The following is an 18,251-nucleotide window of genomic DNA, read 5'->3' on the forward strand; positions in this document are numbered from 1 at the left end:
TCCTTTCCTCCCTCCCTCCCTCCTTCCCTCTGTCTCCCTCTCATGGCCCCTTTCAGTTCCCTTGGCATTACCTGTTCAATGTCTGCCTTTCTCACTGGACCAATGACTAATATTGACTGAGCACTTACTCATTCCAGGCCCAGTCCTACCCATGTCACCTGTATCAACTCATTAAATCCTCACAATGAGCCTGATGCCTTTAGAGATAAGGAAGCCTGGGGATGCTGTCACACTTAGTAGCAGTGTCCACACTGGCATCTGGAAAGCAGCGCATCCCTACAGGACAGTGGTGGCAGCCCGCAGCCCTGAGGGAGCATGGTTCCCTTCCTGTGCAGGCGTCCTCAGCTCCTACCAGAGGATCTGGCACACATAGGCACCTAATTCACATCTAAAGTAGACGGAAGAATAGAATGGAAAGAACACAAGGGGACTGAGTTTTGAGCAAACGTCACTTACTGAATGGCTTTTAAGTGCTGGGCATCCTTACCCCTGCCTCAGTTTCCCCAACCAAGAAAGTGCACAAGAATACTTAGGTCTAAGGGTTATTGAGAAGGTTGACTATTTTAATGTAGATTTAAAAAATCACTGTGCCCGGGTCCCACTTACAAATATTGCTGTTTGCATTTGCTCCCCAAACCCCACCCCAAGCCAGGGAGGAAATGGCCGGAATCCCAGTTCCCCTGCCCCTGTTGGAGCAGTGTGGGACGCAATGACATCCAGCCCTCCGCGATCCTTGCGGCACACCTCTAAGAGGTTCCCACAGGTAGGCCAGCGAGTCTCGGTTTTCTCTCTCCAGGCCTCCCCGCCGCACTGTGCGGCGATCCCTGTGTAGTTCGGAGCCGGCGGGCGCAGTGCGCCCGGGCCCGCCCTTTTGGGCCTCATTATCTACGTTTCCGCGTCAGGCCCGCCGCGAACTTGGCAGGCCCTCCCGCGGTGTTCGGGAACACTTTGTGCCGAGCGCCCGCCCGCCCGGCCCTCCTCCTTCCCGCCGGCGCCTCCTGGCCCGGACGCCCCGCGCAGTCCGCGGCCTTTGGGTCCCTGGACCCCAGGTACCGCACCAGGCGCGCATCCACGGAGCCCCCACGCACTTGTCCTCGGTTCCCCCGAGCCCGGGCCCTGCAGCCCGCTCCTCGCCCACCGGCTGGGCATCCAAACGTAGGTCACACCGCGCGTAATCGAGAGGTTCGGAAAGATGCTGTGGCCCATTTTAAAACAAAGCCCATTTATTAGCGTTCGGCGGCCGTCCGTGCCAGCCCAGTGTCAGATCCTCTGAGCGCGGCGGACAACCAGGACCCAAAGGAAACGTAGTCGCAGCGAAAAGAAACCGGCTCTGGAGTCATCTGATCCGTTTTCAGCACAACGCACATCCCTCCCCAACCCCAGCCGCGCGCCCAGCCCCGCGCCCTCCCCCCCGCCCCCCGCCCCAGCCCCGCGACGGTTCCTGTCCAGGCTGCCTAAGCTTTGGCGTTGGGCAGTGGTCCGGGTCTCAGTCTCTTCTTCTGTGAAATGGGGATAGCTGTGCGTTCTTGGTGACTGTGCACGTGGAGCGCGCCGGGTGGCAGAGACGTCAGCGCTGCGGTCCCACACTTCCAGGACCCCACCTTCCCGCGGCCCCCACCCCGGCCTCGGCCCCGCCTCCGCCCTGGGGCTCCCGGACTCGACGCGCGGCGCTGGCTCCAAAGTGCGTCACGGGCACCGGCCGCGCTCCTCCGGCGGCCGGGGCGAGGCTGGCACGGGGCCAGCGCGGGCCTGGTCAGGGGTGCCGGGTCGTCTCAGGGGCGGGGACCCGGGCGTGGAGGGCGCTCAAGCTGCGCGACCTTCGGCTCGCTGCTGGGGGCGCCCTCCCCGGCCGGCAGCTCGCCAGGGACCAGCCTCCGCCGCAGCCCCGGGGCGCGAGAGGCTACACTTTCCCTTCGCCCCCCGCCCTCGTTTCCTCCCGCGCGGCCGCAGCGGAGATTTCCTCTCGGGGAAACTACGCGGATCCTTCCCGGGGCTCCTCGCCCCGCCCCAGTTCTCCGCCCCCTGCTCTTTGCTGGGGAGCCGGTGCTCGCCCGCCGTGGGGAGGAGGCTCTGGCAGCCTGGGCCAGGAGGTGGCAGGGGGCCGCGGAGCCGCTGGCTACCGACTCGCCCCGCCATGTGACGCCGCCCTCCGCCCAGCGACCCCCCGCGCGCCCCGGGCCCGCGCCCGCGCTCTGTCGCGCCGCGCACCATGCTCCTGCCGGGATACGCGAGCCCGCCGCCCGCGCCCCAGCCCGCACAGCATCCCGGCCTCCGCAGGCAGGTAGAGCCTCCCGGGCAGCTCCTGCGCCTCTTCTACTGCACGGTCCTGGTCTGCTCCAAAGAGATCGCAGCGCTCACGGACTTCTCCGGTAAGAGGCGACCTCGCTCGCTGTGCGTCCCCGGCGCCGCGGGGCGCCCAGGTGAGCCCTCGGTTGGGGGCAGGCTCCCGAGGGGGCAAGGCCGGGTTGGTTTAAAGTTGGAGCGGGCTTAGAGCCAGTTTTCTTGCCTGTGATGCGAGCCCTTAGTGTATAAGTAGCTGCGTGTGGGATGGTGGCAGGGGAGTCGTCCCCCCCCCCCCCCGAGAAGGAAGGGTGGGTAGGGTATTTGGAGCTTCTCTCCGAATGAGTTAACTTCGTCAATTTCCCAGGGTCAGGGATCCGACTCCGATGGATGCGTGTCGGCTTAAAGGACCTTAAGCTGAACCCTGTGCCGCGCTCAGCGCTATTGGAACACGTGTTGTGGTCCACACTGCACTTGGTTTGCTACCCGCATTGTCCAGGTGTGCCCCAGCCAGCCTCTCAGGTGCCCACATAAGGAGACCAGACCAGAGGACACTTGACCTGAAGTTTGTGCCGACAGGCAGGAAGGAAGCCCAAGGGGATGGGAGGTCTGTTGGAGATGCAGTGAGAGATGAGTAGAAGCTTACAAAACAGAGAGGAGACTCGGGGGTGGGACTGTACTGCCAAAAGGCACCAGAGTCTGCCCCCTCCAGCCCCCTATCACCTTAACAAAAAAAAAAAATAACGACTTCCCCCTCCCAGTAAATGATGAGGCTTCTCTTTTGGGGGACTGGGACCAAGGCTCCCGCAGCTGATCTCAGATAGTTCTGGGATTGTAGGTGTGGTGCCGCAAAGTGAGAGAAGTTTCTGGGTTGATGAAGGCTGTAGGAGCCACATTCTCATATTACCGTGGTACTTGCTCAGAGTAACAACGTCCCTGCAATTGTATCAGACCTGGGTCTGCATCTGGTGAGGTTGGAGGCCTTTCACCCTTTTCCTCACCCCTGCCCAGCCCAAGAAGCAGCTCTGAATCCCACTCTTCACCTCTCCAGCATCTCCTGCCAAGTCCAGGCTTCCTGTATCCCTGCCTCAGGGTCTTTTGCGTAAAATCACGGTGAACAGGGGTGGTTCCCTAGCCCTATTTGTGCAGTAGACTAGTACATGGGCAAGGGACACTGGCAAACCAGAAGCTGAGTTGGGTTTCTAGTTTACTTACAGAGAATGTCATTGTTAGCTGAGAGCTCTTGGGTCAGAGGTTCTTTGCTTTGAATATTTAATATCAAGGCAGTGTTTCTACCTAGCAAAGGAAGCCAAGATATGCCTATTTGGCAAGGAAACTGTGGTCCTTAAAATCGAGCACCACAGGGTCAGAGCGCTGTGGTAAATGTGCTGGGAAAATGCTGAATTTCAAGTGCTATTGACTTTTCTTTCTTTTTTTTTTTTGGTGATAGAACTTTCTTGGCTGCTAGAAAAGTTCTGTCTTTGCTGATTTAAGCTATGGAAAGCAGTTCTGAATTCAGCCACCATCAGCTCTGAATATTGTTAAGGAAAGAACTGAAAGCCAACAAGCTCTTCTTTTGTGACATCATTGTAACTGAACAAATATTGCCTTAGGTAAATTGTGGTGTAACCAATAGATTGTTTTCAGAGATTATAGACACTTAGAGTTTGTTGCTTTAGCAAAGCAGTTGCAATCCTTGAAGCAGTCTGTAGGTTACCACCCAAGTTTGGAATTGTCTGTACACAGCAACTGTTCCAGAGGGTGAACTTGAACTATCAAACAGGGATGTTCTATCCTGGGAAATGGATATTTTCATACATGGTTTTCTAAATGACTAAACAATAAAAGGAATTGTGTCCTGTTTTTGATGGGAACCTAAATTCCGGGTTTCAAAACTCCCAGAGCCAGCATTCAGTTGGTGGTGATATTTCCAGGGGCATCCACGAGGAGCTCCCATGTTTTCTCTGGTCAGCCTTGCTCTGCAGAGATCTGAAGACCAGGGAGAAAGTGTTTGGGAGCCTTTTGGGAAGAAGAAAAGAAAAATAACCTTCTCTGAAACCACAGACACACTCACATTTAGATCTAAATTCTATCTTGTGTGGCATCAGGGAAATATTAGAAAAGACTCAGGGAGAAAGATGAAGTCTTCAAAGTTGATTCATTTGACTTGAAACTTAATGAACCTTTAGGGACCCCCAACCATGTGACATACGGCATCAAGGAAAATTCCTAAGCTCCAAAGATGTTGGTCTGAGGGTTCAGTGAATGTTTTCGTTGAAGCAGTGGATCCTGATCACGTGACTGCAACACACACACACACACACACACACACACACACACTCTCACCCCTGTGGCCTCAAATCCTGATGCCTGCTTTCCTGGTGACAGGAGGTCCTGTTCCTGAACTTGGAGGGGTGTGTAGAAACCAGTACCTGAAAAGAGACGATGGACCCTCCCAGTTGAAGCCTGACGACAATAGCTGAGCACTGGAGAGCAGCATTTGCTTTTTTCTGAACAAGGAAACATCAAAAACCCAGGCAGAGGGAGGGTGAAGGGAACTTGGGACCCCTTCAACCTTTGTGAAGAAGGGGATGGAAGAAGGATGGTGAACACAGGTGAAAGAAAGTGCCAGAACGAAAAGGGTCTCAGCTATTGTCTGTACAGTATAGGGCCTCCTGGGAGATTAGCAGTGCAGAGTTTTGGAAAGTTACTTAAGCCTTTCTCTTCTTTGCAACTCTTCCTTGAGCTTTTTCCTGAGGCTGTCAGCTGGTGTAGTTTTCCTGGGTCATTGATTTTTTTTCCCCGGGGGATTCCAGCATCGGATCTCACCCTTAAAAAGCCAGAGGCTGTATCGGGGGCTCCTCCCGTCCCCCCCTTGCTCGTGACTTGTGCTAATCACCTCCAAGCCTGCTAGGAAACAGGCTCCCTAAACACCCCCTTCCCTCTCCTCCCTGAAGACATTGAGATGCTGCCAGCGGCCACTGGAAGGCTATCATCACTGCATTAAAAACGCATCCCAGAAAGACAAGAACAGTTCATGCAAAATTAGTGCCTCTGATCCTTAATCCCAAACTCAAATGCGCTTGGCTTTCATCCATTTTCCTCTTTGGGATGGTGTTCTGTTCTTTTGACTGCATTCGCACTTTGAGGATTTAGTCTGAGAGGTCCAAACTGATCATTGATTTTTTTTTTTAATAGAAATACAGTGTCAGCGTCATCTTTGTTCAAAGAACAAGACAGGATGAGGGCAGAGGGGAGGGAAGGGTGCCATTTTGGTTCCAGCCATTAAAAAGCTAAGGATCCTCTATTTGGTCCTGCTTTAAAGAGTGATGTTTCAAAGCATCTCTGAGCTTAGTTTGCCATGTCCCTCAGGTCTTGTTCATCTTTGTGGTGGTTTTACTCTCTGCTGTCTCTCTGCCGAGAGCAGGCACAGTCTTCTCTCTCTGTCTGCTCTTCCCTTTCTCCCTCTTCTGTTTTTGTTTTTGTTTTTTTTTTCCTTTTTTTCTTTCTTTTCTTCTCAAAGAAGTTCAAAGTGATTGATGGGCTGATAGGGAGAGAAGGAAGGAAAGGATGGAAAATTCATCAAGTTCCCACTTGGATTCCTAGCAAACTCCTGACTTTTGACAGCGTAGTCATGACCATATGTTTACACATTTGGTTTTACACTAGGGCACATAGTGGTGAATGTGGGAAGAAGAGGGGAAAGGAGGTGAGAAACAAGGGGAGTGGGGCAGCTTTTCAGGCCTTCCTTGTACCCAAATGTCCCCAGACCTCAAAGAAAGGGCATTGCATGATGGAAGGGGGTCTCTGGGCTGATGTTCTACCCACCCCTGCCCCCTCCCACCATCAGTAGCCCAAGCAAGCAAGAGGTGGGGCTTGTTATCAGATCATTTGCAGCCCAGCAAATGAGCCCGCCCCCAGCTCCTTATTTCATTGGTCAAGAATTACAGAATGTAAGAAAAATGGTCATTCAGTTGATCTTGGGGGCTCAGGGTGGGAACTTGGTCCTGATGCAGTTGTCCATTTAGGAGAGGCTGAACCTTTCTGTTCTGCTTAGAGAAGGAGTGGGCCTCAACCCTGGCTGCACACTAGAACCGCTTGAGTCTAAACAAACGTGTGGATGCTTTAGCAGCAACCCAGGGCTTCTGATTTAATTGACCTGGGAGATCCAGGCATCGGTCTCTTTTTCAAAGCCCCCAGGCAATTCTGGGGCGCAGCCAGAGATGAGAACCACAGCTCTGGTGTCAGAGGGCAGGGCTGCCTCCTGTCTGTGTGTCGTGTCACCCCCACCCCCAAGGGGTACACGGGCATGACTGGGTCTCCCTTCGCCCCCACCCCCCCACCCCAGGGCTCACCTCTGGGGAGGCCAGGATGTATTTTCCCAGCTCTCAGTTTGCCCCTGCATCCCAGCACACAGGTATGCACACACTTATACACACATGCACGTGTGCCTCTGTGCACACACAGCTCTGTTTTTTATTCTGCCTCGGTCACATCATCCTCTTATTCAGGATTGTCTTCACTTTCAAAACTTTTATGGAGTGAAAAGCCAGCTTGTCACCAAAGAAAAAACAAACCCAATGTCTGAAGGAGTTGTCCAGCTGTCACAGAAGAAGAGGGATGAAGAGTAAGCATCTCAAAGGGCTAGTCTGTTTCCATGGAAAGTAACTACATTTGAAAAGTGTTCTGCCAGCTCTTTCTGTAGCTGAGAAGAGAAGTCTGAGCAAGTGAGTGGTCCCGTTATTGATGGCTTTGGTCTCCGAGGTGCTTTATTGGAAAGGGCAGCCTAGCAGTCGTTTCAAGGAAGGAACAGAAAGGAAGGGAGCAAAAATTAATTGAGCACAGTGTTATCTGCTTTCATCCTCATAGCAACCCTGTGAAGTAACTAGCAGTCTCATGTTACCCAGCCTCAGAGAGGTTAACTGGCTTGCCCAAGACCCTCCAGCTAGGAAGCAGAGCAGAGGCAGACCCTAACTCGAGCCCAGGAGTTGGCTTGTACGTGAGTGAGGGGCAAAGCCAGAAAAATAGTGCCACAGTTTGCTTAACCTTTGTAGATAATTCTTGGATCGACCATGGTGGTTTCAATTGCCCTCTGAGTAGACTGGCCTGTTCCCATTCCTTCCTTCAGCATCTTCTCATCAGAATTCGTCCATAGTAGGTACAGGCACAGGTGATCAGTGGATACAGGAGAAAAGGTTAGAACGTCTCTTCTTTTCTATCTGTTTCTTTTCTATCTTTAAAAAAGAAGTTATATTTTGCTTATAATTAACATACAAGTTGAGGGAATTCCCTGGCGGTCCAGTGATTAAGACTTGGTGCTTTTACTGCCATGGCCCATGTTCAGTCCCTGGTCAGGGAACTAATATCGTGCAAGCCACAGAGCATGGCCAAACAAACAAAAACATACAAGTTGACAGTAGAACAGTACATAATCTCTTTTTTAAAAATGTATTGAAGTATTGTTGATTTAGAACATAATTTCTAAGTGTAATATGTTAGAGATGTGTTCTCAAAATATTTTTACTGATGGGGTTCATGATTTTAAAAATTTGGAGACCACTGGTCTTAGCCAGCCTGTCAGCGCCTTTAAAATTCTTAAAAAGGCACCACTTTGGGGATAACGTACACTGAAAGAATAACTGCTCCCCTTTGACCCAGCCCTACCCCTACCTTGCCCGCTACCCCAGTTACACAACTGCTGGTAAAATTTAGAGCCGGGATGTGAATTCAGTAATTGTCTTGTTTCAGAAATCCGTACTTTTGTCATTCAAGCTAAGTAATGGACGTGGGTGGAAGCTAGGGGCAAGGCGTTCTGAACTTTTATGATACTCAGCCACTATATTAATGAGGCTGGTACATCTGTATCTTTCTGGAAGGAAGTAGCTTCCCTAAATAACGTCAGTCCTTGAGTCACCTAGATTTTAGCACTGGAAGGAGCGTCTCAGATGGGAGGGTGGCTGGCCAAGGGATTCTAATCTATTTTCTCTGAGCTTTTCTCTTTCCCCGTGGGGTCTCTAATTCTGCTACCCTTTACCTGGCCCCTACATGAGCACTGTGTCAGTTTAAATTCTTTTTTTTTTTTAATTTTATTTATTTATTTATTTAGGCTGTGTTGGGTCTTCGTCGCTCTGTGCGAGCGTTCTCTAGTTGTGGTGAGCAGGGGCTACTGTTTGTTGTGGTGCACGGGCTTCTCATTGCGGTGGCTTCTCTTGCTGTGGAGCATGGGCTCTAGGTGTATGGGCTTCAGTAGTTGTGGTGCAGGGGCTCAGTAGCTGTGGCTTGCGGGCTCTAGAGCGCAGGCTCAGTAGTTGTGGTGCACAGGCTTTGTTGCTCCTTGGCATGTGAGGTCTTCCCAGACCAGGGATGGAACCCGTGTCCCCTGCATTGACAGGCAGATTCTTAACCATTGCACCACCAGGGAAGTCCCCTCAGTTTAAATTCTGACCCAGCATAAATGGTAACTTCTTCACTTGGTTCCCTGAGCACAAGTAAGGGAAGTTAGTTAAAAATACCATAGTGTATCAAGCACATAAAGCGCTGTGTGCCACACAGTGTTTTAGAACTTCATGTTTATTAACTCATTTAATCCTCACAACCCTATGAAGGGGATACTGCTATAAGTTGAAGAAATGGAGGCAAGAGAGGTTAAATAACTTTTGGGGGTTTGAACCCAGGCAGCTTCTCTAATACTAAAACAAATAAACTACAAGTTGTTTAAAGCAATGCCACTTCTGTAATGTTTATCTCTTAATATACTGGATCCAAATCTTTCCCAGGCCTTACAGGTATTGTCCATTCCACATCATGTCTAGAGATAGCACCATCCAGCCCCAAATAACTGATTACAGGATAGGATCTATCATCCATTGCTGGACATATGGTGGAACTGGTGTTCTGGAATTATTTCCCCAACAAAACACCTAGAGCTGCTGAGTAAAATATAACAAACATCCTTTAAATGCATAAGGGAGTGACTAAATGCAAGGAGTAGCCAGGGAACAAAAATGAAGAGGGATCAGAGAACTGAAGAAGTTAGTTGGCATTGACCCTATGGCTACACTGGGGCCTTTGATGGGCTTTACAACCTGGATTTAATAGGTACATGAAGGCAAGACAAGGCATTAGACCAATGTCAAGTGAGGAATTAGAATAAAGATCTCCTTATAAGGCTGGGACCTGGAACACTCATTAAAGGATGCATGAGAAACAAATCAGCCTTCTTGCAGAGAAAGATGACAAGGAAGCATCTCAGCTTGGGTTCAGGATTGGAGGAAAAAAAAATCTCCACTGAAAATATGTAACCACAGGTCTACCTTTTCAAGAGTCTGGGTTTTGAATTCACATTGCGTTTACCAGGAAACCCAAGCTGAGAAACTAAAAATGGTGTCCTAGGTTAGTAGTGCCCCAGGGTACCTGGAAAAAAACATACAAATACTGCCTGCATAGAAGCATCAACACAGGCCCCACAAGATTCCAAGAGGTAAAATCCTGCTGATTATGAACACACAATCCAAAATTACACTATATGAATAAAAGTCATCAGCAAAAACAACAGAGTTCTTAATAAATAAAAGAGGGACTATAAAACATAGAAAGAAATAAAAGAGGGAATCTAAAACATGAGGAAGGAGTGAAAGCCTATGAAGAAAGAGTAGGCATTTTTTTTAAAGAATCAAATATATCTACTAACATGAAAAATATATTCATTGAAAGTCAAAGCTTGATAGACAGTTTAGAAATAGCTAAAGAGAGAAATAGTGAACTAGAAAATAAAGCTGGGAAAATTATCCAGAATACAGCAAAAGAGATAAAAGACATGGGGAAAAGTTTGTAAGACATGGAAGATGGAATGAAGGTTCAACATACAACTGATCCGTGTTCCAGAAAGAGAGAATAGGGAAAATGAGGGAGAAGCAGAACTCAGAGTGGTAATACCTTAGTGTCAATTTTCAAAAGTTGATCAATGATTCAGATTCAAGCATCCCAAGCAAGATAAATAAAAATAAATTTATACCTATCACATTAAATCTATGAAATATGAAAAAAAGTGACAATCTTAAAACAATCAGAGAGAAAAAAAATTTTAATCTATAAAAGCTTTGCCATAACAGTGAGAGCCAGAAGCCAGTCAAATATTTTCCAGGTTCTAAGGAAGAAGAACTGTCAGTGCTGAGCTGTATACCCAGCTAAACTATCTTCAAGAGTGAGTGTGAAATAAGGGCATGTTTATCACTAATAAATCCTTACTGAAAGAACTACTAAAGGATACACTTCCTGAAGAAGGATATTGAGTCTAGAAGGAAAGCTTGGGATATAAAGAAATGATGAGAAAGAAATGGTATAACTTATAATGCACTTGATGTATATTCTTTGCTGTCTTCCTGCTTAGAGAGTGCCATCTCCTTGCCTTGAGAGAGATGTTCTCTAAGATATCTTGTCCTTTTGGCAGCTAAAATCAACAGATAGCTTTTGACCCAGTTGAACTCTTCCACTGATTTATGACTTTCATCCTGAGGTGCCTAAGACTCCTTCCCAGGTGGGCATCAGTTCCCTTGTGAGTACACAGCAGAAGTTCTGTATGAAAGAACGAGAAATGTTCTCAAGTCTTTCAGGTATCAGACGCTGTGCTAGGTATCATATAGGCCTACTCTCAAGAGTCAGTTCTATCCTGGGGAAGCTTCTTTCTCAGTGGTTTCATGGTCACACAGATGACAAAGCAGTTTGAGGGATGGAGAATAAATTTGGCAGGTTACATCCTCCAAGTGGTACCCAAAGCACATAGCTTGGAATTGAGGGTTTAATAGTGTATGCATAGACCTACCAGACAACAGTGCCTATGTATAGATTTTACATTTCCACACCTGCATTTCAGGACACCTGTATAACTTGCTCACAGGCTACAGAAGATGAATTTCTCCTGCATTAACAAGTTAGGGAATGAAGCGATGCTTGGGGTTAGTTTCAACCTGAAAGCCAAGTTTTCTACACCCAGAGAACTAGCAACATTAAAATTCAAAACTCAGCCTACTGAATCTGAAATGTATGTTTGCAAACTGTCTGATTTCATGTCTGCCTCAGATGTCCCGTGAATACAAATCACCTCATTTGAGGTTGGAGAAGCAGGGAAGAAGAAACCTAAGAGTGATCTCCAAAACAAATCTTTAATTCGGATGAGGATAATAGAATGTAATCCCGTTTCAAGTCTGTCAGCATTCCTTTGATGATTACAAATGAGTCCCTTTCCCCCTTCAATGTGGGGGAATAATCTGGATAAAATAACCCTTTTTGTCTGCGAGGGCCCGAGCAATGCATACTCGTGACAGCTTTCAGAGTAGTGTTTCAGAGTCTGAGAAGGGTGCTCTGCTACCACATCCTTCCCTTTTTTCTCTTGACTTAGAAGATTTTTCACTCTTTTCATGTTTGGCAGCTTCTGAAGTTTTCAGGCTTAGAAATCATAAATCAATTGTAGTACTGTACTCTGTAACGAGAGAGACCCAGGTCACAGAGCCCTTTCTCCTTTCTGTTTGTTCAACAGGAGACAGGTGGAGATGAGAACACACAATCTTATCTAGAAGGCCAATTTGTACAGGTTTCAGGGGATATGCTTTAAGGAGTGTACACAATTATAGTTCCCTTTCTGTTAAAAAAATGTACACTGACCCAAGTAAAGGCTCACGTGCCTCTTTTTTTGTCCATTTGATGGTGAATTAAGGGACAGATGTTTTTAAACACCTTCTTCGATTTTGTGAGGCCTGAACACACCTTCCAAAGCTAACAATGCCAGATGCTCTGTGAATAAGTCAGACTAGATGCAAAGATGCAGCCCATCTACAGCCTCGGGCTGAAAAGGGGTCTCAAAGGCCCCAGTGCTGCAGGACCTGCTATGTGGTATCAGTCCTGAAGCCTGTGGCGATTTCTACAAAACGGAACCAGTGGTCTTCTCTGTTTTGCCTCTTTAAACCTCCATTTAAGTGTGTAGGTCCCTTTCTTCTGATTTACTTCTTTTTTTTTAAGCAAAGGGCCCCAGGATTTTTTTCCCCAGGATTATGTGTAAATACTGCTATGGGTCCCTGAAGCCATAAACCAGCGCTTGGAGGAAAAAGGTCTGCTTTTGTCTCAGACTTCTGTGTTTCTCTCTGGCTGTTCAAGGCAGGTTATTTAGAGTTGTCAGCGTCCACCAAAAATGCCATGTGATCCTTACAGTAGATGGCTATCTTCACTCAATGAAAATTTAGCTTGTCCTAACGTTTAGTCTAAACCAGTGATTCTCAATATTATGCTTAGTGAAATAAGACAGAGAAAGACAAATATTATGTAATATTACTTATATGTGGAATCTAAAAAAATAATGCAAATGAATGTATATACAAAACAGAAATAGACTCAGACATAGAAAACAAACCGGCGGTTACCAAAGGACGGAGGGAAGAGGGGAGGGATAAATTAGGGGCATGGGATTAACAGATGCTAACTACTGTATATAAATTTATTCATTTATTTATTTATTGGCTGCGTTGGGTCTTTGTTGCTGCACTCAGGCTTTCCCTAGTTGCGGAGAGCGGAGCTACTCTTTGTTATGGGCTTCTTATTGCAGTGGCTTCTCTTGTTGTGGAGTACGGGCTCTAAGCGAGTGGACTTCAGTAGTTGTGGCTCCTGGGCTCAGTAGTTGTGGCTCCCGGGCTCAGTAGTTGTGGCTCGTGGGCTCTAGAGCACAGGCTTAGTAGTTGTGGTACACGGGCTTAGTTGCTTCATGGCCTGTGGGATCTTCCTGGACCAGGGCTCAAACCTGTGTCCCCTGCATTGGCAGGCAGATTCTTAACCACTGGGCCACCAGGGAAGTCCTGCAAACTACTATATATAAAATATAGTAACAAGTATTTACTGTGCAGCACTAGAAATTATACTCATTACCTTGTAATAACTTGTAGTGGATTATAGTCTGCGAAGACACTGAGTCACTGTGCTGCACAGCTGAAACTAACACAATATTGTACATCAACTCTATTTCAATAAAAAAAATGAGATAAGTAAACCAATGATTCTCAACCCAGGGAGATTTTGTCCCCACAGAAATATCTGGCAATGTCTGGAGGCAATTTTATTTGTCACAACTAGGGGTGCTATTGGCACCTAGTGAGTAGAAGCCAGGGATGCTGTTAAAAATTCTACAGTGCACAGGATGTCGCCTACAGCAGGAAATGATCCGGTCCTCAGTCCTCCTGCTGAGGTTGAGGAATGCTGGACCAGTTTTATTTTCTACATGTTTGGAATCTCAAGAAGTTGGGAAAATTTTTTGAAAACCAAAGTTGAGTCTGGAAAACCTAGAGACAGCTCCAGGATGCTCTTCTCAAGGCTAACTTGCCTTCTCCAGCCGCCCAAAGGTCTTCCGTTCCTCAAAGCCAAGGACATGGCCATCCAGGCACTGCTGTATGTCCTCATCCTCTCTCATCCAAGGATTTTAATTCAGACTTCCCCCACCCCCAGCTTCCTCTGTGGAACTTGCCTATGTCTTTGGCCCTTTCGTCCTCCTCGTTTCAAGCTCAAATACTCGCCATCATTAATGTCAATCTAAAATAGCTTTCTGGATGGAGAGGTGTTCAGACTTGAAGTTGCTTGCTCGCTCGAGTGTGAGGAGGTATTTGCAACACCTCTCAATTATTTCACAACTTCACTGAAACAATCCTGGGAGCGGAATGGGATGGCGGGCCAATTTGATTTGGATTTTTAAAAGGAAGAAAGCAAGTCTTGAAAACCATGTGCAGCTCTGCTTTTCCTTGGCTCCTCCCACTGCCTTCCCCTACTTTTCTCCTCCTCTGTTCCTGCTTCCCTTCCTCCTGTACCCTCTCTAACCTCCCCTACCTTTGCACCCACAGACAGACAGCACGTATACACGCTGATCTTTCTGTGCAACGGCGTATACCTCTCTGAGCTGCATGTTACATACTCTCTCAAGGTACCTGTTCAAAGATGGTTCTAAGGGTGTTAACTGCATGGGTGAATCATCTAGTGCTATTTCAGTGCAACCCTGTCCACCCCTCGTGCTGAATGTTATCACCTTATTAGGCTACACTTGAGGCTTCTGTGGTCGTGGGACCGGGCATCATGGTAGGGCCCAAGCTGAGTAGAAGGAGAATGAAATGGATTCCTCTGAAATGATAACTACCACCCCTGCCCAGAGGCCACCAGCCTGGAGGACAGCCACCCACCGTCAGAGCTTGCCTTCTTCTGTCACCCTTCTTTCAAACAGGTTGCAACTCTAATTAAAATATTTCTTTTCTTCTGCCAAACACAGAGAAAATATAGTATTGTTTCCAAAAGAGCAGGCAGGGGCACCAGCAGGAATGGGTGTGCAGTATTTGTACAGTTTCGTGACTCAGTACATCTGAATCTCCAAGCATTTTAAGAGCTTTGTCCAAAAAAAAGGTCTATTGTGTGGCTCTTGGCACTGAAGAAAATAGCAGGCCTGTTAGAACTCTGTTTCAGTTTTAATTTTAAAGTGGGTGATGTAAGAATGCTGTCCAACGGGAGGGCTTTGCTGTTTTTTCTCATTTCTGCCCATTTTGGTGGAGAGAGCTTGAGTTTTCAGAATTTGTTTGCATTAAGAAATCAAAGCATTTTCCTTTGACATCATTTTAGTAAAAGGCATCATGTTTCTAAGCAAAGTACAGGATGCCTTTAAAATGAAAACGACTTCCTACAATAAAAGTAAAAACATATTTGACTGTGTGTGTGTGTATATATACACACATATATATATTTGGTTATTTGATTATCTCTCTGTGTGTATGTAATTTATACACATACACAGAGAATTTTCTTGCAGGATCTTCTCTTTTTTTTCAATACATTTGTAAAAATTATTATTTTTTTCTTTTTTTAAATTGAAGTATAGTTGATTTACAATGTTTCAGGTGTAGAGCCAAATGATTCAGTTATGTGTATGTGTGTGTGTGTGTGTGTGTGTGTATTCTTTTTCAGATTCTTTTCCATATAGATTATTACAAGATATTGAAGATAGTTCCCTGTAGTGCACAGTATGTCCTTGTTGCTTATCTATTTTATGTATAGCAGTGTATATCTGTTCATCCCAAACTCCCAGTTTATCCCTCCCCCTCCCCTTTCCCCTTTGGTAACCATAAGTTTGTTTTGTATGTCTGTGAGTCTCTGCTTTATCAATACACTTTTGAAAATGCAGGCCTAGAGACATTATTGATTTTCCCAAGTGCTCCAGGCATTTGGTATTTACTTCGGGTATAGATGTTATAAAATTAAGCAGGAAAAAACTTTTTTCATGAAGAGGCTCTTTCCTAGTTGTTTTCTTCCCAGGATATTAAACAGTGATTTTTTTCATCTTATAGACATGTTAATATAGAGTACACATTTATCCTCTGTCTCTCTGTGTTAATAAAGATTATATACTGTGTCTTAAAAAACCAAAAGATCATATTCAACCCTTGAATTCACCTGAACCATGAGTAGGTTGTAAGCTTCTAGGCTGGGAAAATTTCTCACAGTGTTGCCAAGGACCATCTGTTATGGGAGTGACTTTCTACCCAAACCAGTCTTTTGGGCCCTGCTTCCAACACCACTGGTCCTCACCAAAACAACCTCTATTTCCTTCTTCCTGGTTTCTAAAAAACTTGCTTAAAGACACAGACAGTCAATTAAATTTAAACAGTGGATTTAAGGGTTTGTTTTTTTTTCCCGTAATGGGAAATTTAATGTGTAGACCCCGTATGTAACATGGATTGCACCAGGCTGGGTCCAAGATAAAATGAGACCGTGGACAAGATCAGTCCCTGGAAACCAAACACAGATAAACCCACCATAACTCTCTATGGCCCCAGGTGGTTACTATGAGGAAGGTCTGGCCAAAGGGAAGGTATTTATTTGCTCCTGTGGGTGTAGCTAACCCTAATGCTAACCCTAACCCTGTACACACACACACACACACACACACACACACACACACACACGTGAGGGGGCTTTCATCCTTAGAAGGCAGTCAGACAGTGACATGGAAACCAAACCTAAACTACAGTCTTCCATGGAACCTTCTGGAACCTTCTGGAATGTGACTTGCTACTGCCTTAGGGTCTTTCATGAGAGTCTGCACCATTCTTCTTCATTACCCACTTACATATTCTCTTTCTTGTGACAAGGTAAATTATTAGGCAGAGTATACACAGTCTGATATACTGAGAGTCTTACGTTAAGAATGTCAAATGTTTGTGATTCAGCCTCACAGACTAGGTTAAAGTTGCAGGGCTGAGGGCTAGGTTGTAGATTTACATTATTATCATGATTTTAAGTCCAGCAAGCTGGTGAGGTATGGACATTACCTGACCATATCTGCACTTCGGCAGGCTGTGGGGAGGAGTGAACTTGCTGGAATCACCGAAGCCTGAGACTGGGGTAAAGAGTTAAGCATTTCTCACTGCAAGGCATTCAGGGCCAGGGCTGATGCCATTGCACACTTAATCCTTCCTTGATTGAAGTTTAATACAATTATCACCAGGGAATTAAGCCACAAAAGGACAATATGCAGACTTTAGAAACAGAGCTGTCCAATAGAAACATGATGTAATCCACATAGGTAATATTAAATATTCTGGTAACCACATTAGAAAAAGTAAAAGAGGTGAAATGAATTTCCATAGGAAATTTTATTTAACCCAGTGCACCCAAAGTATGACCCTTTCCACCTTAATCGGTATTTTAAAAATTATTAATGAGATAGTTTGTGTTCTTGTTTGCTTATGAAGACTTGGAAATCCTGTGTGTATTCTACACTTACAGCCCATCTCAAGTCAGACTGGCTGCCTCTCAAGTGCTCAGTAGCCACACGTGGCCCGGGGCTGCCGTCTCTGAGCAGCAAGGTATTAGAAGGTTGAGCAGGGAATGGAAGTCTTTAGAAGTCTAGAGCTGGGCAGAGCTGAAGTCTGGGATCACCACAGAGCCTCAGGCCTCAGCTCTTGGTGAGGGCCCCTTCCTCCCACAGGTCCCCTGGCAGGCTGCCTCGTGAAGGGGCCAATGCCAGCTGCTCCAGTTCCCCCTGGGAGCTTGGTTTCCCCAGGTTGCCTCTGTGCTGAGTGGAGGATTGGTGTCCTCGTGCCTCCTCCATCCCCTTTACCAAGAACCCTCCTAGACTTCTGTCCTTGGAAAGGGAGGGTGCTTCTGGGAGTCACACCAAACTGTAACAGAACCTTCCAGCAGTACCAGAAACTGATCAGTCCTACTCGCGTTAATCCCTTTCTGTCGCCTGGACATCACAAGGGTTTTAGGCTGCCATCCTGTGCAAACCCACTGTGGGGCATCGGGGCTCAGGGATGCAAGAGTTTTTGAGCTGTGCATCCTCCTCCTGGAAAGCTCATTTCTTCCGGAGGCTGCTCTTGGTTAACCTTAGCCCACGGTGGAAAGAACACAGGCTGGGTGCCAGTAAGGGATATGCCAGGATGTCTCCCAGTTTATTAGAGGCAGGACCAAGATTGGACCCAGGACTCCACTCCTGTTTGGAACCACTGTGCTGCCCACAGCATCAGCTCTCAAAAGGAGCAGATGAGGGAATTCCCCGGTGGTCCAGTGGTTAGGACTCAGCGCTGTCATTGCTGGGACCGGGGTTTGATACCTGGTCGGGGAACTAAGATCCTGCAAGCTGCACAGTGCAGCCAAAAAAAAAAAAAAAAAAGAGCAGATGTGAGGGGTTCAGAAAAACCCCAGCCCAGAACCCTCCCCTTCCACAGGCTGAACTGGCTGTTTATTATTCTTCTGGGCTCATGCTAGAATCACCTTGGGGGTGCTTTCAAATATACTGATGTCTGGAGCTCCTTCCCAGGCTAATTGAATTGGAATCTCTGGGCTGGGGCCTGGGCATTGATATTTTTAAATCTCCCAAGGTGGTTCTGACATTCAGTCAAAGTTGAGACTTCATGGAAAGCATTGCACACTTTTAAATCTATCCATATATTTAT

General features: G+C 46.9%; 1 protein-coding gene across 2 annotated transcripts in view; it reads left to right on the plus strand.

The window, feature by feature from the left end:
* Positions 1–1,689: 1,689 nt before the first annotated feature.
* The window catches only part of EVA1C (eva-1 homolog C), an 89,008-nt gene continuing 72,446 nt past the window's right edge, over positions 1,690–18,251 (plus strand). The window contains exon 1 of one of the 2 annotated variants that reach the window (XM_057697706.1): positions 1,690–2,420. In XM_057697706.1, coding sequence (XP_057553689.1) covers positions 2,210–2,420 — 211 coding nt within the window. In that variant the 5' untranslated portion in view covers positions 1,690–2,209. The remainder of the gene's footprint in view (positions 2,421–18,251) is intronic. The other variant, XM_057697707.1, reaches the window with a different exon arrangement.

Source organism: Hippopotamus amphibius, chromosome 10 (genome assembly GCF_030028045.1).
Source record: "Hippopotamus amphibius kiboko isolate mHipAmp2 chromosome 10, mHipAmp2.hap2, whole genome shotgun sequence".
Lineage (NCBI taxonomy): Eukaryota > Metazoa > Chordata > Mammalia > Artiodactyla > Hippopotamidae > Hippopotamus > Hippopotamus amphibius.